Raw genomic sequence first — 27,945 nt, forward strand, 5'->3', positions numbered from 1 at the left:
GTTGCTCACTACCTTTGTAGCTTTGATCAGCCTGAGAAGGCAACAATCCCCACCTGCCAGGGGTGGTGTACCAGATACTCAGGCCACCTCCGCTATTCCCTAAGACCATCTTATCTCCTGGTTTCCAGGACCTGCACCACGAGAGTGGGTTGCAGGTGAAGGGGAATAAGCAGTGTGAAGCCACGCCATCATTAATCATACTGCAAATAATAGCTCTTCTTCCTTAGGCAGTAAAGCATTTTGCATACTGGTAATTATTATTAATAAACTTCTTAATATATGACTGCATCCCCTGGAGAAATTTCTTAAAATCCCTTCCTTAGAGCATCTACAAAATCAAGAAAGTAGTACAGAAAAGAGAGAACTTTCTCAGGTATTAACGAAAAAAAAACTTTTTTTAATTAGCACACACTTGAAAACTAAAACACAAACACAGCAGAAACTGGGTACTGAATGCACACACAGTTCTCTGTAAATCCCACGAAGACCAGACACTTTTAAATCAACAAGACTCCTTACTGGCAAGGTAACGCCAAGGTAACTCTGAGCAAATGATTCCAAAACATTTACCTTGTACTAAGCTCCCTGTTTATTTATTTTTTTAAAGGGAGTAGCATATGCACGATACAGCACAAAGGTAAATTTAAAGTGAAAGGAACACAAGAAGGGTGAGTAGGTTTACTTCAGAGGTCTACTGTAAAACACATATTGTGAGAGTTTTACAAAGACACGTATAAACACGCACTTCATCAGAAGGAGTTCTGCAAAGCAATGAGGAAAAGAAAGGTAAGAAGAGGGAGAAGCCTGCCTCGGCTCCAGGAGAAGTAAAAGATCCCATGAGCTACCTTGTTTGGACGCCCTCCGTCGAATCTTCATTTTGGGGAAGGAAGGCCACGAGTAGTTAAAAGGTGAGTCCGAGTCAGAATCCATCTTTTTGTCTTGATGAAATCAAACAGGCTCGACAGCAGAGACTCGGGAAGAACTGGGGCGTCCCCAGCCAGGAGGCGAGTCTCCCGTGTGATGTAAAAGGAAGGGATGGGGCTGGGTGAGAGCTGCGAACACCGAACACCGGGGCGGGAGAGGCAATAAATGTTTTGCTTCCTTCAGGCGTTCAGGCATGTAGACCAAGGAGGAGGCTGTAAATATTCAAGCCAAACTGAGAAAGTACAAGGAGGTAAGCACAGCCCCTCAGAGTGGCACGGGTACACCGCAGTCCAGTTATTCAAAAGGTCACTGGGAGCAAATGAATCATTAACTCTTCTCCTTGCTGGAAATGGAAGTAAAGAAAAAAGGTAACTGGGAACTTAGAGCCGCCTGGAACTCAAGAAAAGCTTCCCAAGGCAGGCGCCTGTTTTGGTGGGGAGCTAGGGGATGCTTTCTCAGAAAAGCCATCCTGTGCAGCGTGAGATAAAGGTTGAGGTTTATGTGTGTGGACAACCAGAAAGCTCCGGTACATAGGCAAATAAAGGCCGTCATACACAGGGCAGGGGTTTTTCCGGAGCGGTCTATTCTTTCATACGATTGGCAGGTTTGGCAGCTTTTCAGATCTAAGAGCCAAAACAGCTCTGATAATTCATTTAACAATCCAGTCTCCCCATCCTTTTAATCCTCAAGGGGTTGGAAGCTTTAACTTCCATCCAGAATTGTAGTTATCTCATTAAATTCATGCAGAGTCACCTACTTTACGCTTTAACGCAACTGGGGCATTTTTTTCCCTCAAATTGTCTCCGGGTTTGGTCGTCAGTCATAAGGCGTTGGGTGCCTTTGGGACTCTGATGCACACTTTCATTCCATCTCAATAGAGCTAGTGACTAATTTACACAGCCTCCCTGAAAAACTCTTTGGTAATTAGCATTCAGTAGAAGCCCGTTACTGCCTCCCCATAAATCGTGACACTGCTCAAACTTACTTCTCTAAATCCTGACCAGCAGGCACACAGATATACTGGCCTCGAATAAGCTCAAGTACAGCAGCCAAGGTCTGGGGCAGGAAAAAAGTGCACCCTAAGTCACATCCAGGAGTCTCTTTCAAGCATAGAAGTATTATGCTCCATTTTGAGGTCATCTGACGGCCAAATAAACTTTAAAGGCAAGTGGAAACAAGATGGGGATCTTTTCAGCTCTGCAGATCTGGAAATGCCACGATGTGTCTTAATGAACACCCATCTCTTTATTTCAATTAGTTCCTAAACTGTTGACACTCTCATGCCATGCAGTGTGAGAAAGTAAGATGCATAACCTGCTCTCTAATAGTTAATCCTGTCTGATTGGGTAGCATTTGGATGAGGGGTACAGCTAGATGTAAAAAAAGGGGAGAAATCCCTTACTTTCAAATTCAAATCAGAGTTACATAAGCCACCTCTGTGTTTTCATATTGTTTGCTTTGTAAACATAGCATACAAGTAGATAAAAATACAACTAGAAGGTAATTGCTAGCATTACAACTAAGTGAAAACACACAATATATTCTCTACTTCGTGTCCTTTTATTTGAAAAGTATATATTTTTCTTACTCAGCTGGGTGCAACTGTATGGAAAAAGTACTCTCAACTCTAATAATAGATAAGGTTTTAGTACACATGCATCTTTCTATAAGAAAATAGACAAAATTTTGTGAATGGATTTCCATTTCTTCTATTTTAGAACTGAGAACATCGTAGGCAGCTGTGAAATGAATGAATGATGTGCACAGTTAAGTCCTAACCTGTAGATGAAGAATCTTTATATGAGAGCTGCAATATTTTTAGTATTTGATGGGTAACTAAATGTGTGCATCTGGACCAAAAAAGCTATGTGAACTCCAGTAAAATGTTTAAACATATATTTGCATTTTATTCATCATGGCAAGAACAACAGTATTGGGTAGAACAGACCCTTTGTTCTCTAAGGCTCCAGACAATACTTGGGGTGTGCACAGGACTCCTGGCTGCCTGAGAGATGTCCAGAGACCCAGGAAAGCGAACCTCCTCCAGTGGAGATAATCACCATTTGAAAGTACTAGGTCAGGAGATACTGTTGTCTTTCTCATTATCACAGTTTTAGAACCACTTAACCAGGATAAATCCCAGGTCAACAAACTACTGCAACAGGCTGCTCCTCTACTGACCATCAGAGACAGGTCAGAAGACCTTCAGGTCAATGCAAAGACATAAAGGAACTTTGCAAAATGCAGATCTGGGAGCTGTCAGGTAGAGCCATCTAAATCTAATTTTCCCCAAAGTACAGTCCTGGTTGACCAATTCCATGTCGACTTATTGTTGATATCAAAATTATTCCAGCAATAAAACTACTAGTACTACCCAACTGGTACATGTGAGAAGCCCAGCAAGAGACTTTCCATCCTCATTTGCTTTATTATTTATCAACCTTGTTTAAAGAATGAATTAAGTGTGCTGACCGGCAGCGCATAGTTAACATAAAAAGTGGAGTATTGTGTTGACACAGTCCTTTTTTTAGGCCAGCTCATTTTCCTACCAAAGAATTTCTCCTAAATATGGGTCATTTATCCTCCTTACTATCTATGGTAATTGAGTTCTACCCCCCCACCACCATTGGGTCAATGTGATTGCATTTAAATTAATTCAAGATGTTATTTACATCTCATTCATATTCAACAGCTTAATTTCTTTGCTTTCTCTGACTGGCTGATTACAATTGCAGCTGGCAGAATTCAACGATATATCCCCAAGGCCACTTTCTCACTAGTTATCATACAACCACGACAACATAAGAATGTAAATGATTTCATCAGCCTTACTGTGCCTCCTTTAATTAAAAATCCTTTACTTAAAAAATAAAGTCACAATTATCCAGGACACATACTGTCACCTACTTTTCAATCTAGATAAAACTGAACCTCCCTGGAAGAGTATTCATACTTTGATTTAAATTACAGCATTTGTACGGTTTTCTTATCCTCCAGTGGGATCCAAAATTCCTTGAGGGCAAGAACTGTGTTTTATATTCATATTTTTAAAGAACCACACGCTGAAAAGAAAAAGCATGGGGTTTTGGAGACAAATACAGATGGTCCCCAGCTTATGATGGTTCAACTTTACCAATGGAGCAGAAGCATTCAGTAGAAACCAGATTTGAAAATTCGAATTTTGATCTTCCAGACTAGTGATATGCCCTATAATAGTCTGTCATGATGCTGGGCAGTGGCAGTGAGTGCAGCTCCCCATCAGCCACGTGATCGTGAGGTTAAACAACCTGTACGCTTACAGCCATTCTGCACCTGTACAACCATTCGGTTTTTTCACCAGCTTCCCCGGTGGCCGAGCGGTAGAGAATTCACCTGCAATGCAGGAGCCATAGGAGACACAGGTTCAATCCTGGATCCAGAAGATGCCCTGGAGGAGGGCATGGCAACCCATTCCACTATTCTTGCCTGGAGAATCCCATGACAGAGGAGCCTGGTGGCTACAGTCCATGATTTGCAAAGAGTTGGACATGACTGAAACAACTTAGCACACATTTAATAAATTACATGATATTTAACACTTTATTTTATTTTTGAAAGCATTTATTTATTTATTTTTTACTGTGATTTATTTTATTTTATTTATTTTAAAATAGGCTTTGTGTTAGATGATATTGCCCAACTCTAGGCTAATGTACATGTTCTGAGCACACTGAAGACAGGGACAGGCTAGGCTAAGCTAGGATCTTCAGCAGGTTAGACTTATTAAATGCATTTTGACTGATGATATTTTCAACTTACAATGATTTTATTGGGGCATGACCTCATGAGAAGTCAAGGAAGATCTGTATATCTGGGCTCTGCCACTTATTTACTTAGTGGCCCTAACCAAGTCACTCACACTTTCTGATCCTCAGTTGTCTCCTATAAAATGATATAACATCTATACTTCAAAGAGTTGTGAAGATCAAATGAGATTATGACAGTAGAGAACATAAGCTGTTGCTAAATTTCAGCTTACGTGTTAAATGTTAGTAAAGTTTTCCCTTTGATTATATTTCTCTTCTAAATTGTAGACACTGAAGGATGCTTATCTTCACCTCAAGAGTAATAGCTTGATTTTCAAAACAGAGATATGGCAACGTAGAAAGAAGTTCTAAGGACATCATACCCAAACAGAAAAAGGAGGAGGATTTGTTTTGCTTCTCTGCTCCATTGTTTGACCACCAGAGACAACAGTTTTTAACACCGTTAAACACATTCTTGGGGAAAAAGTAAAAAAAAAAAAAAAAAATACAGACAAGAGGCAGCAGGAGCCAAGATGCAAGGACAAGCCTATCTTGGATAACTTAGCCACACACAGTGGTAATTTCAAGCCTCAAGTTCCGAAAGTTTCAGAGATGATCAAAGTCTTCCTCCAAAACCTCTAGAAGGCACCATGGCATCGCTCCAAGTGCAACAGAAGCAGTTCTTTGCTGGAGAACACCGTTACCTTGCTTGGGTACCAGGTGCAATGGTTGGCTTTCCCTGAGAGGCCATGTTTTACAGAAAACAAGGATCTTTACAACCACAGCTTGGGACTTCCCTGGTGGTCCAGAGGTTAGAACTTTGCCTTCCAATGTGGGGGTGGTGGTGGTACAGGTTTGAACCCTAGTTGGGGAGCTAAGATCCGACAAACCCTGGGGCCAAAATACCAAAATATAAAACAGAAACAATACCGTAACAAAATTTTAAAGACTTTAAAAATAGTCCACATCCAAAAAATCTTTTTAAAAAGCAGGGCTCACGTCCACATGTAAGATGTGCTCACTGTGAGCCGGGGCAGGAAGCACACATTCACATCCCCAGGGTCATGCTCTCTCAGGGCCATTAAACTCACTTGAGTCTAGAACCACCCGAGGTTCACATTATTTTCTCCCTATCTCCTCTCCCTATTTAATTTTTAAAATAGAGCCTAGAAAGTTAAATTCACATAAAGCAGACACGAAGTAGGAGCGTGGTAGAGATGCGAGTTTGATCCCTGGGTCAGGAAGATCCCCTGGTAAAGGAAATGACAATCCAATCCAGTATTCTTGCTTGGGAAAATTCCATGGACAAAGGAGCCTGGTGGGTGACCGTCCTGGGGTCACAAAGACTTGGACACGACTGAGCGCGCACACACACGTGCACACACACACACACACACACACAAAGGAGTATGATACAATGGTGGTCATAAATTGGATGATGCCATTCATAATACCACCTTACTTTAAAAATAATAATTTTTTTAAATTTCTTACCCACCATAACTACCTTAATTTATCTGAACAAAAACTCCGCATGCCCCTTCACAAGTTCTGTATGTCCCCTTATGTCATCCTACTATCTAAGGGGGAAAAATGGACACAACCTAGAAAGCCAACAAATGAAATTAGTTGTATTATGATAAATACACGTGTAATATAAGAGAAGAAAATACTCAGAAACACTTTAAGATAGGAAAATAATGGATTTTCTGACCAAAGTAACATATTAATGAATTATTTTGTCAAAGCTTCCAAGAGCGTTTAGTATTGCCAGCAGGTGGAGGTTCTACTTAGACGATTCTCTAAGAAAAGAGAGATCCTTAGTAGACCTCTTTTGTTCTCAGGCATAACTTGAAAGAATTAGGATAAATTTATTAAATATTCCTGAATGATACATTATGAAGAATTTTTAATTTGCCCTGAAGAGGCAGCTGTGGATAGTAGATGTGAGGGACCTTTGGGGCAGAAGAAGCAAGAATATGGGCCACGAGTCTGCAGAGAGAAAGGAGGGCAAGGAGGAAAGTATTAACATCTTGTTACAACCTAAGAAGAAAAAAAAATTCTACATAGTAGGAAGAGCCAAGGTATTTAGGGAAGCAACACTTATGATTACATCTGAATTTATTCTCATCGGTTCAGTCGCTCAGTCATCTCCAACCCTTTGTGAACCCACGGACTGCAACATGCCAGGCTTCCCTGGCCATCACCAATTCCAGAAGCTTGCTCAAACTCATGTCCATCCAACCATCTCATCCTCTGTCATCCCCTTCTCCTCCTGCCTTCAATTTTGCCCAGCATCAGGGTCTTTTCTAATGAGCCAGTCCTTCACATCAGGTGGCCAAGGTATTGGAGTTTCAGCTTCATCATTAGTCCTTCCAATGAATATTCAGGACTGATTTCCTTTACAATGGACTAGTTGGATCTCCTTGCAGTCCAAGGGACTCTCAAGAGTCTTCTCCAACACCACAGTTCAAAAACATCAGTTCTTTGGCACTCAGCTTTCTTTATAGTCGAACTCTCATATCCATACATGACTACTGGAAAAACCATAGCTTTGACCAGATGGACCTTTGTTGGCAAGGTAATGTCTCTGCTTTTTAACAAGCTGTCTAAGTTGGTCATAACTTTTCTTCCAAGGAGCAAGCGTCTTTTAATTTCATGGCTTCAGTCACCAACTGCAGTGATTCTGGAGCCCCCAAAATAAAGTTTCTCACTATTTCCACCATTTCCCCATCTATTTGCCATGAAGTTATGGGACCAGATGCTATGATCTTAGCTTTCTGAATGTTGAGCTTTAAGCCAACTTTTTCACTCTCCTCTTTCATTTTCATCAAGAGGCTCTTTAGTTCTCCTTCGATTTCTGCCTTAAGTATGGTGTCATCTGCATATCTGAGGTTATTGATATTTCTCCCGGCAATCTTGATTCTACCTTGTGCTTCATCCAGTCCAGCATTTCACATGATGTTTTCTGCATATAAGTTAAATAAGCACAGTGACAATAAACAACCTTGATATATTCCTTTTCCAATTTGGAACCAGTCCATTGTTCCATGTCTGTTTATAATTGTTGCTTCTTGACCTGCATACAGATCTCTCAGGATGCAGGTAAAGTGGTCTGGTATTCCCATCTCTTGAAGAATTTTCCACAGATTGTTGTGATCCACACAGTCAAAGGCTTTGGTGTAGTCAATAAAGCAGAAGTAGATGTTTTTTTGGAACTCTCTTACTTTTTCTATGATTTAATGGATGTTGGCAATTTGATCTCTGGTTCCTCTGCCTTTTCTAAATCCAGCTTGAACATCTGCAGGTTCATGGTTCACATACTGTTGAAGCCTGGCTTGGAGAATTTTGAGCATTACTTTACTAGCGTGTGAGATGAGTGCAATTGTGTGGTAGTTTGAACATTCTTTGGCATTGCCCTCTCTGGGATTGAAATGAAAACTGACCTTTTCCAGTCCTGTGGCCACTGCTGAGTTTTGCAGATTTGCTGGCATATTGAGTGCAGCACTTTCACAGCATCATCCCTTAGGATTGGAAAAAGCTCAACTGGAATTCCATCACCTCCACTAGCTTTGTTTATAGTAATATTTCCTAAGGCCTACTTCACTTCACATTCCAGGATATCTGGTTCTAGGTGAGTGATCATATCTTTGTGGTTATCTGGGTCATGAAGATCTTTTTTGTATAGTTCTTCTGTGTATTCTTGCCACCTCTTAATATATTCTGCTTCTGTTAGGTCCATACCACTTCTGTCCTTTATTGTGCCCATCTTTGCATGAAATGTCCCCTTGCTATCTATAATTTTCTTAAAGAGATCTCTAGTCTTTCCCATTCCATTGTCTTCCTCTATTTCTTTGCAGTGATCACTGAGGAAGGCTTTCTTCTCTCTCCTTGCTATTCTTTGGAAATCTGATTTCAAATAGGTATATCTTTCCTTTTCTCCTTTGTCTTTAGCTTCTCTTCTTTTCTCAGCTATTTGGAAGGCCTCCTCAGACAACCATTTGGCTTTTTGCATTTCTTTTTCTTGGGGATGGTCTTGATCACTGCCTCCTGTACAATGTCATGAACCTCCATCCATAGTTCTCCAGGCACTCTATCAAATCTAATCCCTTGAATCTATTTCTCACTTGCACTGAAATCGTAAGTGATTTGATTTAGGTCATACCTGAATGCCCTAGTGGTTTTCCCTACTTTCTTCAATTTAAGTCTGAATTTGGCAATAAGGAGTTCATGATCTGAGCCACAGTCAGCTCCTGGTCTTGTTTGCTGACTGTATACAGCTTCTCCATTTCTGGCTGCAAAGAATATAATCAATCTGATTTCAGTGTTGAGCATCTGGTGATGTCAATGTGTAGAGTCTTCTCCTGTGTTGTTGGAAGGTGTTTGTCATGACCAGTGTGTTCTCTTGGCAAAACTCTGTTAGTCTTTGCCCTGCTTCATTTTGTACTCCAAGGCCAAATTTGCCTGTTACTCCAAGTATCTCTTGACTTCCTACTTTTGCATTCCAGTCCCCTATGAGGAAAAGGACATCTTTTTTGGGGGTTAGTTCTAGAAGGTCTTGTAGGCCTTCAGAGAACTAATCAACTTCAGCTTCTTCAGCATTTCTGGTTGGGGCATAGACTTGGATTACTGTGATATTGAATGGTTTGCCTTTTAAACAAAGAGATCATTCTATCATTTTTGAGATTGTACCCAAGTACTGCATTTCGGAGTCTTTTGTTGACTACGAGGGCTACTCTATTTCTTCTAAGGGATTCTTGCCAACAGTAGTAGATATAATGGCCATCTGAATTAAATTCACCCATTCCAGTCCATTTTAGTTCACTGATTCCTAAAATATCAATGTTCACTCTTGCCATCTGCTGCTTGACCACTTCTAATTTACCACTTGATTCATGGACCTAACATTCCAGGTTCTTAAGAATATTGCTCTTTACAGCATCAGACTTTACTTCCATCACCAGTCACATCCACAACTGGGCATTCTTTTCACTTTGGCTCCATCTCTTCATTCTTTCTGCAGTTATTTCTCCACTCTTCTCCAGTAGCATATTGGGCACCTATCGACCTGGGGAGTTTATCTTTCAGTGTCATATCTTTTTGCCTTTTCATACTGTTCATGGGGTTCTCAAGGCAAGAATACTAAAGTGGTTTGCCATTCCCTTTTCCAGTGGACCATGTTCATTATTCTCATAATGTTCCAATTTTAATTTTCAATTTCCCCAAACTTTTTGAAAAAGTTTCTTGCATGACATAGACTTGTTCAGAAACTTTTTTTAGAATCAATTTTAACATCAATTGTTTATAGACTTTTATATGGTCATTCATATGTAAACAAGTTAAAAGAGAAAGAATGTAAATAGTTTTAATATAAACATTATCAATAAAGTTTTGAAGCTGAAATTCACAGAAAACATGATGGATAATCCAGTTTGTTTGTTTTTAGTATTTAATGCTGTGGACTCATCTTGTATATGCTACTTGAATATTGATCCTTTGGGGCCTCTAACTGACAGAGCAAGGCAACATGTGTGTCCTAACCCAACTGTGAGCTTCCCTAGTGGTTCAGTTAGTAAAGAATCTGCCTGGAATGCAGAAGACCTGGGTTTGGTCCCTGGGACGGAAGATCCCCTGGAGTAGGAAATGGCAACTCACTCCAGTATTCTTGCCTGAAGAATTCCATGGACAAAGGAACTTGGTGGGCTACGGTCCATGGGGTTGCAAAAAGTTGGACACAACTGAGAGGCTAACATTAAACCTAGGTATACACCCATACCTACAAATATTTCCACAGACAACCATGTGTATTTATTTTAACTAATCATGAGTACATACTGATGTCGACATCTCTAATTCATTACCACATGGATCATTCTGGCCTCCTCCCCTTGCTTGTTTATAAACTCCCACTTCAATTGTGGAAAACCTGACACCTACTCTCCATAATCCATTGACTTACTTATTTCCAGTATATATTTATAGTAGTATCGGAAATGTTAACCTACATTCTGTTGTTTAACCCCTACGGGAAATAACTTTACAACCAAGAAGAGAGAGCTTATGTACAGTTTCCTTTGCCTTTATTCTTACAGACTACTCATTTCCAAAGTGACTGAGGTCTGCATCCCACTCCCATCGTCTGTAGTAAGGACATTCCCAAAATTTTTAATAAAATTAGACTGTTTTGCTACATTCTATATTCCATCACAGGAATCCTCCAACCTCCTAATTTTTAAATTTGTATCCACTGAAGCTTACTCTGGATGCCATAAATTTCTACGGGCTTTGACAAATATAGTGTTACGTATCCACCATTATAGTATCATAAAGAATATGTTCAACACCATAAAAGCAAAAACAAAAAATGACAGGAATGTGTAGAAAGCACACAGAAGTCAACTGAGAGAGTCCCTCGTTGCCAAAGCTAAAACACTCTGAACAGTGTAGCACGAGGTCACTACCCCAAATTTAAAATAAAGATCCATGAATTCACACTGACATAAATGCTTGAACAAATAAGCAAAAGGATTCACATCTCCCATGGAGAAGAACTTCAAATAGTACAGGTGGGTACTCCGCCCACAGGGAAGCATACAGAGAAGTCCTCACTCCTGTACATCATGACTTCCTTCCAAAGAACACACTACGGGAAGAGGAGTAGGGAAGAGCAGCTTTACAGTGGAGAAACCTGACAAATACTAGCTCCACCAGGTAATCAAGGTCACCATCAGCAATGACAGGTCTGTGACTGTTGATATTCTATACCCCTGATACAATGTGATGGAAATGGCACTTTACCTCGGTGGTTTTCCTCCCCAAATCCATGACTCCAGTTAAATGATAGGGATCACCAACTGAGGGACATTTTATAGAATACCTGACCAGTATACCTCAAAACTGTCAAGATCATCAAAAACAAGTCTGAGAAACTCTCACAGCCAAAGGGAACCTAAGGAAACACAACAACTAAATGTAATATGATATCCTGGGGCAGCAAAATGGAAACTAAGATAAAAACTGCTGCTGCTGCTGCTAAGTCGCTTCAGTCGTGTCTGACTCTGTGCGACCCCATGGATGGCAGCCCACCAGGCTCCCCCGTCCCTGGGATTCTCCAGGCAAGAACACTGGAGTGGGTTGCCATTTCCTTCTCCAGTGCAGGAAAGTGAAAAGTGAAAGTGAAGTCGCTCAGTTGTGTAAGATCTAAATAAAGGATGGACTTTAGTCAGTAATTATGTATCAAAGTTGGCTCATTAATTCTAAAAAATTTATCATGATAATAACATATGATGTTTAATAATAAGGGAGAGTGGGGGATCTCATTGGGAAAGACCTTGACCTTGATGCTGGGAAAGACTGAAGGCAAAAGGAGAAGAGGGCAGCAGAGGGATGTGATGGTTAGATAGCATCACTGACTCAATGGACGTGAACCTGAGCAAACTCTAGGAAATAGTGGGGGACAGGGTAGCCTGGTGTGCTGCAGTCCATCGGGTCGCAAAGAGCAGACCCAACTTAATGACTGAACAACAACAATTAGGTGGTCTAGAGGGCTGGGGATATGGGAACTCTCTGAACTACCTTTGCAACTTTACCATAAATCTAAAACTGTTCTATGGAACAAAATGTAAAAATGTTTTAAACAATGGGGGCAAAAAGTACAGAATCTATGTTCATTAAATATTTGTGGAATGTATGCTCAAAGCAAGTCTGCATTGCTTATTCAGATACACAGAATAAAACTCTATTTCCCTTTACTTAAGTTCTTACATGACGTTACCATGTAACTCTGAGGAAACGAATTAGACATTAAAAGATTATCTGTGGAAAATAATTTTAACTTCTCAGAAACACTGTGATTTTGGGGGTTAATATGCTCCCCAGAGTTAGCCCCAGTGGGAAGCCCTTATTGGGCACTGGTGGGGCAGGTAAGGCTACCTCACTGAGATCAGCAGAAACCTAACAGCACCTAAATCTCAAGAACGTGGATGAAGCCCAGCTTGCTTACTCAACACTTGCTTTAAAATTCTAGACACCTTTAATTTCATTCTTTATTCTGTTTTTCTGCTTGTTATTTTAAATATTATGAAGGAACAACAGACTATTTTCCACTGGATCTCCTATTCGACAGCTGATTGCTTCACTTCTTCCCTCTACACATACTCTTCAGCAGAATCTCCTATGGTGAAGAACAACATAAAAATGTCTTCCAAATTAGGCACACTGAAAGTTACAGCAAATTGTCCCAAAAAACTGTTAGAGCTTGTACTGCTGGCAATGAAAGTGAGTGAGTGAGTGAAGTCGCTCAGTCATGTCCGACTCTTTGCAACCCCATGGACTGTAGCCTACACGGCTCCTCTGTCCATGGAATTTTCCAGGCAAGAGTACTGGAGTGGATTGCCATTTCCTTCTCCAGGGGATCTTCCCGACCCAGGGATCGAACCCGGGTCTCCCGCATTGCAGGCAGACGCTTTACCGTCTGAGTCATCGGGGAAGTCTAGAATCTTAATCGCCCTTAAGTACCTTCCTTAATTGCCCTTAAGGCATTAACCACTGGGTATTCAGCAAGCCTGGGGGCTTTCCTGGTGGCAACAGTGGTAAAGAACTCATCTGCTGATGAGGGAGATGTAGGTTCAATCCCTGGGCAGGAAGATCCCCTGGAGGAGGGCATGGCAACCCATGCCAGTATTCTTGCCTGGAGAATCCCATGGACATTGGAGCCTGTCGGGCTATAGACTATAGGGTCGCACAGAGTTGGACATGACTGAAATGACTCAGCACGCACACACACACACTCAGCAAGCCTAAACTCACGCAAACACACTGACACCGCCATCAAGCCCAAAACTCAAGGATTTCTCTGTATGGATGATTCTTTCATAAAGTGTCTGTACACACAGGTATTCTAAAGTGTTTCAACCAAAGAAAAGGAGACAAAATCCCTAAGTAGAAATTTAACTTCCCATACAAAGCATTTACAAATACCACTTCCAGAATATATTCCATATCTTTCATTTGTTCCATGTTTTATAAAGTAGGTATAGTTCCCTTAAGATTTTATGCTTATTTGAAATTTATAATTGTTTGATTTAATCAAAATAGCATCTTTAGGGATAGAAGCTATGGAATTGTTCACTAAGCTGGTTTACTTAGAGTTGAGGATCCTATTCTGGAGAATTAAAAAATTTAGGTTTCAGAGAAAGAACTGCCATTTTTTCCTCTCCTTGATTACATTTCAGAAATTAAGTTAGTTTGTGAGATGAAAGAAAAAGGCCATTTAGAATACACTACAACTGGGTTTCCCTGGTGGCTCAGTGGTGAAGAATCCACCTGCCAATGCCTTCCAATGCAGGAGATGTGGGTTCGATTCCTGAGTTGGGAAGATCCCCTGGAGAAGGAAATGACAACCCACTGCAGTATTCTTGCCTGGAAAATCCCATGGACAGAGGAGCCTGGCAGGCTACAGTTCATGGGGTCGCGAAGAGTCAGACATGACAGCAACTAACAACAGCGACAGCGACAGCAGCTAGGTTGGTACCACTGTCAAACATCAGGGCTCCTTGCAATGCCCTCTCGACATCAGCGGACACAGCCACCCACTCCCTTCATTCCAATCTGTACACCTCTAAGTCCAATAAGTGAACATGACAGCAAATACAATCGCTTGATTTCTTCCTAATGTTTAAAAAGAATCTTTAAAGGCTTAATCATTTCATTTCGGTTCAACTAGTTAGGTAACTTTTTCAATGTATTTTTTATTTTTTACCTTTCCCTTAGATCTACAATGATATTGATGGTGATAATCATTCAAAGCCTGAAAACCTACAAGAAATGGGCTCCCATTAATTGTTTTTGTAAACAATTGAAATCAAAGTAGAACCACACTTCTCTGATTTCAAAAATACTGAAAATCCAGTAAGTCAGGAGTGATTTCAGCAGAGCAGGGCTCCCTTAAGGAGCTTTGTCATGGTTCTCAATCTCGGCTGTATCTGAGAATCAGCTAGGGGAGCTTTTAGAACTCCTGAAACACAGGTTTGCACTTCAGGCCAATTAAGTCTGACCTCTCTGCAGGCGGGACCAGGGCTCCAGGATTATTTGTTAAAGCCTCAAGGTAATTCCAGTGCGCAGAGAGAGTTCAGATAAGACAGTGCTTAGATTAACTAGCAATGCCTAATCTTAACTCACTTTCATTTTGCTTTATGTTTTTAAACACATAGTTATGAGCAAAAAATAGGCAGAACATTAGACCTATCGTTGGACCAGACAGCTTCCTAGACTCTGCACTTATTAAAAAAAAAAAAGCAACTATGCAACTATGATAAATTATAAGACCATCACATGAAGACATTACACCTACTGTAAGGCTTTAGTTCCTTCACACTTCCTACTCTGTAGTATTAATTAACTTGATAATCCCAAAGTTCTCTTTTAACTTATGGGATAAAAGTCTATCAATAAATATTCCCATTGTCTAATTTAAAGAAAAGTGCTTTATTTGCATTCCACAAGGAGAATTTTATTCAAACAATGAAACCACAAGTAGAGAAGGCAGAACACTCGTGATAAGAGAGCCAACCTCAGCTTATAGCACTCAGCACAATTCCAATAAGTCGGCAATTTCTTCTACCAAAACCAATTTTTAAAACCTCAACAACTGCAAGAAGAAATTTTCATTGAAGTGAACAAAAGGAATAAAATTCGAATCCAAACTTTTACAAATAACTTTGCATTCCAGTGGTCATCTCGAGATTTCTCCAGTCCTAGCTCCTTTATTTCAAAACCAAAACACTGGTAAGCTTTGGTTTGTGGTAGAAAGATGATGCCCGCCCCCCACGCAAAAAGAAATGAAAAGAATTAAATGAAGAAAACAAGGAATCTACCCAAAATTCTTATAGCCTGGGGTATAGAAACCTGCAAGAAATTAGGCTTAAAACTATTTTTCAGAAGGCTAACAGCTTTGCTAAGGTTACCCCCTCTCCCTTTTTTCCTTTTTCTTCCACATTTCATGCAACAGTTTTGAGATCTCAACATAGGTACATGTGTTACTAAATAATAATAACTAAAAGACAGTGACAGATTTTATTTTCTTGGGCTCCAAAATTACTGTGAATGGTGACTGCAGCCATGAGATTAAAAAGATGCTGCTCCTTGGAAGAAAAGCTATGATAAACCCAGACAGTGTATTAAAAAGCAGAGACATCATTTTGCCGACAAAGCAAAGCTGTGGCTTTCCAGTAGTCATGGATGTGAGAGTTGGACCATAAAGAAGGCTGAGCACTAAGAATTCATGTTTTCAAACTGTGGTGCTGGAAAAGGCTCTTGAGAGTCTCTTGGACAGCAAGGAGATCAAACCAGTCTATCCTAAAGGACTGAATATCCACTGGAAGGATGGATGCTGAAGTCCACTGACTCAACTGATATGAGTTTGAGCAAACTCGGGGAGACAGTGAAGGACAGGGAACCTGGCGTGCTGCAGTCCTTGAGGTCGCAAAAAGTCGGACACAACTGAGCAACTGAACAACAGCTACGAGAGAGGGCCGGCTTCCAGTGACATGAGTCCTAGATCTTAAGATTGCACATTTTAGATCTCGTTTCTGAAGATAAAAGTTTTGAGATGTTTCCAAACAATTTTAAATTGCTCTTTATAAGCTTTTATAGCTTCAGTTCAGTCGCTCAGTCGTGTCCGACTCTTTGCAACCCCATGAATCGCAGCACGCCAGGCCTCCCTGTCCATCACCAGCTCCCGGAGTTCACTCAAACTCATGTCCACCGAGTCGGTGTTGCCATCCAGCCATCTCATCCTCTGTCGTCCCCTTCTCCTCCTGCCCCCAATCCCTCCCAGCATCAGGGTCTTTTCCAATGAGTCAACTCTTCGCATGAGGTGGCCAAAGTATTTATAGCTTAGTAGCTTCAATTCCATTTACAAACTTTCACTTAGTATAAGAAGAAAAGACTAACCTAATTAGTCCTACTGATTAGTGATTTGCCAGACGAGTACTACTGACTGCGCTGTCTCCACCCAGCTCACCACCCAAATCCATGGGCCTTGGACTCTCCCAGATATATCCACAAATGCAGGTCTCAGATAAAGAGTCTGCACAGCCCCTGACATTTTGTTCTACAGGGACTCTTCTTTGCATCTTCCAATCATTTTCTCCCAGTTACTCTTTGGTGATGTTTTCCTAAGCTTTTTGTGCAGGTGCTCCATCTTCCTCCGTCCAGTCTGCGTTGGCTGGGCTGCGCACCCTGAAACACCTCATTTCCTATCGTTTGTTTCTGCTTGTGCCTCCTCGTCCCAATTCATCTGGATAAGGTTTTTTTGGCATCATGTTAGGCTTCCTTCCACATTCAGCTCTGGTTCATCTTCTGCCAGTGCCCACCTTGCCAGTCCCAACACGCACTGAGAGGTTTTCTCATTACACATCAGATTCCCTGGTGGCTCGACAGTAAAGAATCTGCTTGCAATGCAGAAGACCTGGGTTCACTCCCTGGGTCGGGAGATCCCCTGGAGAAGGAAATGACAACCCACTCAGTATTCCTGCCTGGAAAATTCCATGGACAGAGGAGCCTGGTGAGCTACATTCCATGGGTTTGCAAAAGAGTTAGACACAACTGAGCAACTAACACTTTCACTTCACTTTCAACAAACAATAACAGCAATGAAGTGACCCAGGGTATTAATAAATAACTGGGACTTGAGCCTCCAGCATGTACTGACAATTGGGCCACTCTGTAAAATCAACAATTATATTATAAAAGGGAGGGTCTGAGGTTTCTTTTTTCTTAGCCAATAAACATTTATGGTGGCTCAGATAGTAAAGAATCTGTTTTCAGTGCAAAAGACCCAGCTACAGTCCCTAGGTTGGGAAGATCCCCCGGAGAAACGAATGGCTACCCACTCCAGTATTCCTGCCTGGAGAATTCCATGGACAGAGGAGCCTGGCAGGTACAATCCATGGGTTTGCAAGAGAGTCAGACACGACTGGGCAACTAACACTTTCAAACACTTACAGGGAGAATCTATGACATCTTCTCTTTTTAAAAAAGTAATTCACATTTTTAGTAGAAAAAATGTACAGCATTATTTTCAGCTACCTTCTAACATGTAGCTTTCCATATGGCATATAATCTAACGTGAAAAAACAGGACACACAATCCTATTGTTTACATGATCACAACTATGTAAAAAAAACATCAGTTCAGTTCAGTCGCTCAGTCGTGTCCGACGCTTTGCGACCCCATGAATCGCAGCACTCCAGGCCTCCTGTCCATCACCAACTCCCGGAGTTCACCCAGACTCATGTCCATCGAGTCAGTGATGCCATCCAGCCATCTCATCCTCTGTCGTCCCCTTCTCCTCCTGCCCCCAATCCCTCCCAGCATCAGTCTTTTCCAATGAGTCAACTCTTCACATGAGGTGGCCAAAGTACTGGAGTTTCAGTTTTAGCATCAGTCCTTCCAAAGAAATCCCAGGGCTGATCTCCTTCAGAATGGACTGGTTGGATCTCCTTGCAGTCCAAGGGACTCTCAAGAGTCTTCTCCAACACCACAGTTCAAAAGCATCAATTCTTCGGTGCTCAGCCTTCTTCACAGTCCAACTCTCACATCCATACATGACCACTGGAAAAACCATAGCCTTGACTAGACGGACCTTTGTTGGCAAAGTAATGTCTCTGCTTTTGAATATGCTATCTAGGTTGGTCATAACTTTCCTTCCAAGGAGCGTCTTTTAATTTCATGGCTGCAGTTACCATCTGCAGTGATTCTGGAGCCCAGAAAAATAAAGTCTGACACTGTTTCCCCATCTATTTCCCATGAAGTGATGGGACCTGATGCCATGATCTTCATTTTCTGAATGTTGAGCTTTAAGCCAACTTTTTCACTCTCCACTTTTACTTTCATCAAGAGGCTTTTTAGTTCCTCTTCACTTTCTGCCATAAGGGTGGTGTCATCTGCATATATGAGGTTATTGATATTTCTCCTGGCAATCTTGATTCCAGCTTGTGTTTCTTCCAGTCCAGCGTTTCTCATAATGTACTCTGCATATAAGTTAAATATGCAGGGTGACAATATACAGCCTTGACGTACTCCTTTTCCTATTTGGAACCAGTCTGTTGTTCCATGTCCAGTTCTAACTCTTGCTTCCTGACCTGCATACAAATTTCTCAAGAGGCAGGTCAGGTGGTCTGGTATTCCCATCTCTTGAAGAATTTTCCACCGTTTATTGTGATCCACACAGTCAAAGGCTTTGGCATAGTCAATAAAGCAGAAATAGATGTTTTTCTGGAACTCTCTTGCTTTTTCCATGATCCAGCGGATGTTGGCAATTTGATCTCTGGTTCCTCTGCCTTTTCTAAAACCAGCTTGAACATCAGGAAGTTCACGGTTCACATATTGCTGAAGCCTGGCTTAGAGAATTTTGAGCATTACTTTACTAGCATGTGAGATGAGTGCAATTGTGCGGTAGTTTGGGCATTCTTTGGCATTGCCTTTCTTTGGGATTGGAATGAAAACTGATCTTTTCCAGTCCTGTGGCCACTGCTGAGTTTTCCAGATTTGCTGGCATATTGAGTGCAGCACTTTCACAGCATCATCTTTCAGGATTTGAAATAGCTCAACTGGAATTCCATCACCTCCACTAGCTTTGTTCGTAGTGATGCTTTCCAAGGCCCACTTGACTTCACATTCCAGGATGTCTGGCTCTAGGTCAGTGATCACACCATCATGATTATCTGGGTCGTGAAGATTTTTTTTGTACAGTTCTTCTGTGTATTCTTGCCACCTCTTCTTAATATCTTCTGCTTCTGTTAGGTCCATACCATTTCTGTCCTTTATCGAGCCCATCTTTGCATGAAATGAAGACTTCATGCAAAAAACACAGATGCACAGGGACAATACTAGTAGTACACATACCCAAATCTAGCAGCAGCTGCTTTGGGGGTGGCAGAACTATAGGAGTGATTTCTTGTTTTCTATTCTTTCTGAAACTTCAGCGTTTTCTACTGTGAGAAGTTATTACTTCTGTATACAAAAGAGAAAGTTATTTCTTCTGAAAGGCTTATTTAGCACAATGTGTGTATTAGTCACTCAGTCGTGTCCAATTCTTTGTAATCCCATGGACTGTAGCCCATCAGGCTCCATGGAATTCTCCAGTCAAGGATACTGAAGTGGGTAGCCATTCTCTTCTCTAGGGGATCTTTCCGACCCAGGGATCAAACCACCTAGATCTCCCACATTGCTGACAGATTCTTTACCATCTGAGCCATCAGGAAAGCTCCATTTAGCACACTATCATGCTTAAAATCCCAAGCATTTGCATCAGGCTCCCATGGACGGAGGAGCCTGGTAGGTTGCAGTCCATGGGGTCACTAAGAGTCGGGCACGACTGAGCGACTTCACTTTCACTTTTCACTTTCATGCATTGGAGAAGGAAATGGCAACCCACTCCAGTGGTCTTGCCTGGAGAGTCCCAGGGACGGGGGAGCCTGATGGGCTGCCGTCTATGGGGTTGCATAGAGTTGGACATGACTGAAGCAACTTAGCAGCAGCAGCAGCACTCTCCACTTGCCAAACAGTAGATAAGGAGCTGCTTCACACCCAGAGCTTCAGGTACCAGGACTCCCCAGGCAGAAAGATGACACCAGTCAATTCCATCACCATGTCCCCAAGTGACCCTACCTCCCTATGACCTGCCCCTGTAGGGAAAGTTAAGCATGCTCACAGAGCTCTTGTCTTAACATGTCAGTCTTACCAAGCCTTCATTTTTTTCCATCCAAATGTTCATATAACCTACAGCTTTAGTAAACTTCAACAAATTATCTTTAGTCCAATGCAAACAGATTGAAGGCAGGAGGAGAAGGGGACGACAGAGGATGAGATGGTTGGTGGCATCACCAACTCGATGGACATGAGTTTGCGTAAGCTCCGGGAGTTGGTGATGGACAGGGAAGCCTGGCGTGCTGCAGTCCATGGGGTCGCAAATGGTTAGACGCAACGAACTGAATGTAAACAATAGCTGATAAATGACTGCAGGAAAATCAGTTTCAAATCTGGGCTGTCATATACAAGCTCACTCACACTGGAAGATCACTTGCTGAGAGGGGCGTGTCACCTCCCGGGGCTTCCATAATCCACCTAAGACACTGGCGTTCTTGCTTCACAGTACTCAGTCGTGAACTTAACTTTCAACCAGAAATCTTAGTTTCTTACCAGGCACATGTTTTTATTTTTTGATTCAACCTTTCAAAAGTAAAGTTTGCTTTTAAACTACAATAAACAACTAAGCAAGTCGTTTCCAGCTTTGCCAATCCAGAGCTGGTCTAACGCATCTTTGTTGGTAGCTGGGTTTCCAACAAGCAGCAGACATTCACCCTCCCCACTGTACTTCCCAAGGAGGGCCATGCTTCCTGCTCCACGTTCACATCCCGTCTCCTTGCATAACACTCACAGCGGCCCACTGTTAAGCTTCGATTTCTTAATCACATTTAGCCCTGTATCCTCAAGCCAAACAGACCCCTTCTTCCTTTTTAATTTCCATATGGACCCATTTCATCTACCTTCTCTCTTTCTTTTGCTCCAAATGCTTTGCCCTCTACTGCATCCCACCTGCCCAGAGTGTGAAGGCGCCATACGCCAAAGAGTCCTACTCTTCACGACGGCAGCATAACAGTCAGACCCCGGCCCTCAACTCACACTCTCCCCTCTGAGCAAAAGGTCAAGACTGCACAATATCCACACAGAGTGGGGCCTTCGCTTCTGGACTCACCATAAATGTAACGTCAGTATCATGACTCACTGCTGACGCACCTCAGAGGCACTGGCTTGGATGGGGTTACCACCTACTACCCACCGGAGACATTATTCCTCCCATGAGCAGTCATCTTCAGCGTATAAACTAACGTCGAGGTGGTTGTCCATGCTCTGATGCACCAACAACAGTACACAGGAAACCTCCTCTGGATCTTCCCTGTCCAGTGCAAGAGCTGTAGTCCGAGGCAGTTCCTCAGTCACACTGCTCACACATCACACGCTATACTGACATACGTGGCCACTGGCTGGATCTGAACAGTGCAAATACAGAACGCGTCCATCGTCACAGAAATTTCCACCGGAACAGCACTGACATCATTGACGAGATCACACTAAACTCACGTCACACTGCTTTGAATACTACAAGGCAGCCAAGAAATGCACCTCAACCCCACAGCAATCCCCACCACCTCAGAGAATAAGCACAAGATCAGCTTCACATACGAAGTAAAGCAGTTTGGAAGCGGCCCCGGGAAAAAGCCGTTTCTGGTTCCAGACAGCAGCTTACCACCTGACTCTTGCTCACTGCTTGCTGCCCTCTTCTGTCTCAAAGGTTCTTTTACTTTTTTTTTTTTTTTACTTTTTTAAAATTTTATATTGAAGTATAGATGATTAACAGTGTTGTGATAGTTTCCGGTGGACAGCAGAGTGACTCAGCCAAACATATACACGTATCCATTCTTCCCCAAACTCCCCTCCCATCCAGGCTGCCACATAACATTGAGCAGAGTTCTCCTGTGCTATACGCTAGGTCCTTGTTCGTTACCCATTTTAAATAGAGTGGTGTGTTCATGTTGATCTCCAACTCCCTAACTACCCCTTCCTCCCAACCTTCCCCGCCTCCCACCCCTGCAGTAACCGTAAGTTCATTCTCTAAGTCTGTGAGTCTGTTCAGAAGGTTCTTTTAAAAGGTATTACATTCTTCACATAAGGTAATTTTTTTAACCCACCAAGTTTCGATGAACAACAAAGCAAGAGACAATCTGCACAATGGACAACCATTCACAGACCTCCTCGTAAATGACCGAGATTAAAGGCATACAGGCTCATCTCTCTCAAACTCGTCATCACACCCCTCCTCAGACACAATGATGCTACTGACAAAAACTTCCATTCGATCAGGTTACTAGTTTCCGTAACATGCATCTTCTTACCCAGTACGGATACCCATTTGAGAAGAGCGTGAATGTTTAGAGCCTAAAATTAAAATAATCCTGCTACTCAATCCTTTTACCAGCCAACATTCCTCCCCCCACCAGCAATTTGTCTTGGTAAACATTCTTCAAAGCGAACATTCCTGGAAGCATGATGCAATCTGGAGAGGAGACATCCTGCACGCATGAGCAGCGGCTGGACCCTGGGCTTCGGTGGCCCACGACAGTCATCTACGTGGACATGCCTGTTTTCCCTTCTCCTTCCTCTCCCTCTCTTCTGGAAGTAAAGTACTCCTCTTATCCTCTTACCTTACGTAGCTTCCCAGGCGGCACTAGGGGTAAAGAACCCGCATGCCAATGCAGTAGACACAAGAGACATGGGTTCGATCCCTGGGTTGGGAAGATCCCCTGGAGGAGGGCATGGCAACTCACTCCAGTATTCTTGCCGAGAGAAACCCCATGAACAGAGGAGCCAGGCGGGCTACCATCCACAGGGTGACAAAGAGTCAGACATGACGGAAACAGCTTAGCACACGCACACCTTACATAGCGTAAACAGTAAAGAGTGCACAGCGCCGGGGATGGTCTAGTTTCTATCCAAATTTCAGTGGCACCTCACGCAAGGAGATCCAGAAACCACCTCTGCCTGTGGCACAGCCACTGGCACGCGGGGTGCTTCCCCCTTGCCCTGCTTTATTCCCCTGATTTCCTAATTGCTCTGCTCTGTGCCTGCCAGGCGAGAAAACACTGCCCGGGGAGCCCCCTGCACCCTCCACTCGGCACACCCACCCACCTCGGTTCTCACCCAGGGAGGTGTCCTGCTTTCCCCGATCCCCACCCCGCTGCAGCTCCCAAGGCTGCTCTGCCCCAGCAGCCTGAGCCTAAAGAAATTGACTGAGAAACTTCTCGATCCTCTGCTTCCCACTTCTCAGGTGCCCAAATGAGGCATCAGCTGACGGCCCCGCCTGTGCATATCCTCAAACCCCCAACAGCTTCATCAGGCTCTGACTCAAAAGGTAAGAATGGAGCCCTGATGAGCCCTGAACAATCAGCAAAGGCTCGAGGAAGAGATGTGGGGAGATATCCCTCGCAGAGTGCTGAGTTATGATGCCTGTGAGCGGATGGGAATTCCCAGGGCCACAGGAAGAAATACCTTCCTCTTGCCAAGAGAATGTCTGCTTCCTTTGAAATGACACCCACGTCAGATCCATGCCCCAGGGTCAGCATCTGGTCTTTTTCTGAGGCCGGGGGAAAGATCCCACAGACTCAGTTCCAAGGGGTCCTCACCAGGTATCAAAGGGGGACAGAGGTAAACGTGGGAATTCTGAGGCCAGGTGGATGAAGCTATGAGTCTCGAGTCCTCCATTTACTCTCCACAGTGGCCCCAGTCATACCACCTACACACAGAAGCTAGTAGTGCCTGGCTCATAGGGATAACAGGGTAACATACGACCAGCTCCAAGCCAGCACGTGCTCAGAGTAAAACCGTCCAGGAAAAGCTTGGATTCCTTCCTTTGTTTTGATTTGTTTTTTAGATTGTAAATGGAGATTCAAATGCATTTCAAGAAACAGACGCGGCTCCCAGGAAGGAATATTTTATTTCTAAATAGATTTTCTTCTTGTCCCCTGCATACCTGTGTTTGTGATACCCCTACATGAATGCCAGAGGAAGCCATATGTTGGAACATACCCAAATCTAGCCTCTCCTGGTCCTCATGTTCATTCAGTGGAACCACCGGGCTTTTCACACGCTGAAAAAGATGAAGTCAGGTCGGTTTTTTACAAGTTACTTACTTGCTAACACTAATGTTTATTTTTGTAAATGAAAAAGCAAGCTAAGAAAACATTAGGAAAGATATGTTATACATGTCACCATATGTAAACAGAAAAAACAAGTCTTAGTGTTTGTACTAAGTTAGTATTAAATACTAACAAGTACTTAGTATTAAGAGCCCGAAGTAAGCAAAGGATCTGTACCAAGCTGAAGCATGCCTAAAAGCCATCCATAGACTATATTATATTCAGGGAATATCTCCCAGGTTCATTTCTGAAGACGCATTGTTGGGAAACATCTATAGATACCATCTTCAGGTACAAAGTTTTAGAAAATGTATTCAAGTATCTTGCATAGACAAGACACATATACAACCCAGAAAGACCGCCAGGTGTAGTCATCAAGGGTAGAGATCGAAAATTCGATAGAGGTAATAATTCAAGTTATTCGCAACATGTCTCGGGACATATCCCTGAGTTTTTCTTGCTTTGGGTTTTTCCTGTGTGTATTAGCACCAGATCTTTACTTCCACTTCAACTTCAGAGAGAAGAACAAAGAGGAAAACAGGCAGAGAACCATTACCTTTACACCCTCCTTCCCGGGTGGTGATCTGCTGCACCCCGAATTCTTAATCTCTGCAAAAAGAATAATTCTCATCAGAATCCACTGATAGGAACATGCTTTAAATTTAAAAAAAAAAAAAAAAGGGAAGAAGAAGAAAAAAGGCGGAGGGAAGAGAAACTAGATGACAAATATAAATGATTTGCTCAGAGCTGTCTGTGTGGAACTTGGTTCTAGATTTGGCTTCTTAAAACACTCCGCAGAGCAGCATATGACTGACAGCCCACGCTCTGCTATTATCTTGGTGGGGACCAAGATGTAAACAAGCCAGCCCGGGAGCTCTCACAGGAAATCCTGAGGAAGACGATGACCATTAAACAAACAAACCCCCCAACCCAGAAGGAAGGCCGCGTGCTGACCGAAGCTTCTCCATACAGCACCCGTTCTAAGGATGTGACTCGTACCCACCTGAGGAAACCCCGCACTTCTCTTTGCTCCAGTACCACTGACTTCACGTTTCAAAAGAGCCTAGCTCGTTCTAGACGAGGTTCAGCCTTTCCTTGCCCATGGTTTAGAGTCAAGAACAGCCTTAAACATCAGCGCAGCCCTTGGGCTGGGACCTCAGACAGTGCCCGGCTCCACCTCACCAGCCCCAGGCACCCGGGGGGCCCACGCTCTGCATAAAGGCTTTCCCGGAAGCATCAGTGCTCACGATGTTCCGGGATGAACAGGAAGGCCCACTTAAGGTGTATTTTTCTCTGTCTTGACTGATTGGTTCTCTTCCCAAATACTCAGTTGCCCGTAAACAAGAGCCACTGTGGTTGAAGCAAGCACCGAGAGCAGGTTTGGGCCTGAGAACAGAAGAGACGGCACTGCTAACAAGGGCGGTGGGATGGAGATCTTCAACCAGGATTTGTGTTCGCATAATAACACCTTGGGCCCAGGCCCTCCTCTGCTTCTCTGCCCCCCGGGCTCTGCAGGATGCCAGTTCTGGGGAGCCCCTAGTTTTCCTGGCAGGTGCATTAACTAGGCATTCCCTCCTCTACTGCCACTCCTGTTACTGTTAGGCACAGAGGTCTCACACCTCCGAGTAGATTCATTCAGGCTCTTCTTCCTGCCTAGCAACAAGGCTGGTTCTCTCTTTCCACATTTCTGCTTAGAAAAAGTCTAAGGTCTTCATTAGGATGGAGCAGAGAAGTCAACAAACACAAAGTCATTATGTGTTTTTTTAAATCTGCATAACAATAACTTTGAACCTGCTTTACATTAAGCAAGTTCAAAAGATATTTGCGCTCCACCACAGTATATTGGGGTTTCCCCAGTATCTCAGCTGGTAAAGAAGCTGCCTGCAATGCAGGAGACCTGGGTTCGATTCCTAGGTTGAGAAGATCCCCTGGAGAAGAGAAAGGCTACCAACTCCAGTATTCTGGCCTGGAGAATTTCATGGACTGTGTAGTCCATGGGGTCACAAAGAGTCGGACACAACTGAGCAACTTTCACTTTCACTTTTCAGCGTATATTGGGGCTTCCCTGGAAGTTCAGCTGGTAAAGAATTTGCCTGCAATGCAGGAGACCCTGGTTTGATTCCTGTATCAGGAAGATTCCCTGGAGAAGGGATAGGCTACCTACACCAGTATTCTTGGGCTTCCTTGGTGGCTCAGTAAAGAATCCACCTGCAATGCAGGAGACCTGGGTTTGATCCCTGGGTTGGGAAGATGACCTGAAGGAGGGCATGGAAACCCACTTCAGTATTCTTGACTGGAGAATCCCCATGGATAGAGGAGCCTGGTGGGCTACAGTCTATGGGATTACAAAGAGTCGGACACAACTGAGCGACCAGCACACACACACACACACACACAATATATTGCTCTTGAACTCATACTGTATATTAGCCTCTGTGATGAAAAATGAAAAGGACAATAGCTTCAATTTCATGTAGTCATGACCACTGACCTCAACAGGGAGTAAGGACAAGACAGTAACTGATGCCCAGCCTTTTGTCGTCCAGCTTTTGTTGTCCAGCATCCCAGCCCACCTTTACATGCACATCCCAAGTAAGGCCTCCAGGTGGCAGCAGAGTACCATCTGCAGAACAACAGGGCCGCTGATGGAAATGTCAAAATGAGACAACTTCACCCTTCAAAAGCCTGCTGTTTAAGCACCAAAGTCCAAAACACTGTGTTAGGAGAAAGTTTCCGTCCTACTGCACAGATGCAGAAAACTGATGTGAAGCTCCTACTATAGTGTTTACCATATGAGAGCACAGCAAGTCTTCTGTTGTGAAATATATATAGTCAAACTCTAAAAATTCAGTGACCCACCAACATGTTAAAAATAGAAAAAAAAAAAAAAGGAGAGAAACTAGAACTAAAGTTTCAACAGACACATCTGCTCTGACAGCAAGAGAGCCACAGACATTTTTATTGCCCATCACTGGATATTACTTTAGAGCCATTTTAGACCACATACTCTTAAATGATACGAATTCTGCATCTCAAAAGAATTCTGCACCCATAGCGCTGATTCAGAAGAAGAATACACATTTTTTTCAGGGTTGCTGATGAAGAAATCTCTGTCAGGTAATCCACCTGCAGCAACAAAGGGTGTGTTCACCCGGTAATCTGTTCAGAGTCCACCCCTGTGGGGTGTTTGGATTCCATCTCCCTGCCCCTCTCAAAAGGCTAATCTTCATATACAGCCAGCCTACATTTTCCTTCCAGTCTAAACCAATTCTGTTCAATATTCAAGCAAATAGTGCAAACTATGTTAAAACAGATGTCTTCATAGAATGTGTACTTTATCATTTTAAGAACTTTCAAAGCTATAAAGCCTTTATCTCAAAATCATTAAAAATACTTGTGACAATAATGTATCTTTAATTAATTTAGAATGATACAGAACTACATCTTAGAGGTTTTAAAGAATTTGGCACTCCTTCCAC

General features: G+C 42.8%; 1 protein-coding gene across 13 annotated transcripts in view; it reads right to left on the reverse strand.

The window, feature by feature from the left end:
* Nucleotides 1-27,945, reverse strand: part of ARHGEF28 (Rho guanine nucleotide exchange factor 28) — a 343,837-nt gene that overhangs the window by 135,069 nt on the left and 180,823 nt on the right. For 10 of the 13 annotated variants that reach the window (XR_011562400.1, XM_070774543.1, XM_070774539.1 and 7 more), the window contains 2 exons: nucleotides 25,023-25,075; nucleotides 24,357-24,417 (listed from right to left, as the gene is read on the reverse strand). The exons of 2 other annotated variants lie outside the window; for them this stretch is intronic. Coding sequence is in view for 10 of the 11 variants with exons in the window: in XM_070774543.1 (XP_070630644.1) it covers nucleotides 24,357-24,417; nucleotides 25,023-25,075 (114 nt within the window). In the remaining variant the exon portion in view is untranslated. Of the gene's footprint in view, nucleotides 1-845; nucleotides 4,271-24,356; nucleotides 24,418-25,022; nucleotides 25,076-27,945 lie in introns of those variants that run through there. One more of the 13 variants, XM_070774548.1, reaches the window with a different exon arrangement.

This window comes from Bos indicus, chromosome 20, assembly GCF_029378745.1.
Source record: "Bos indicus isolate NIAB-ARS_2022 breed Sahiwal x Tharparkar chromosome 20, NIAB-ARS_B.indTharparkar_mat_pri_1.0, whole genome shotgun sequence".
NCBI classification, from domain to species: domain Eukaryota; kingdom Metazoa; phylum Chordata; class Mammalia; order Artiodactyla; family Bovidae; genus Bos; species Bos indicus.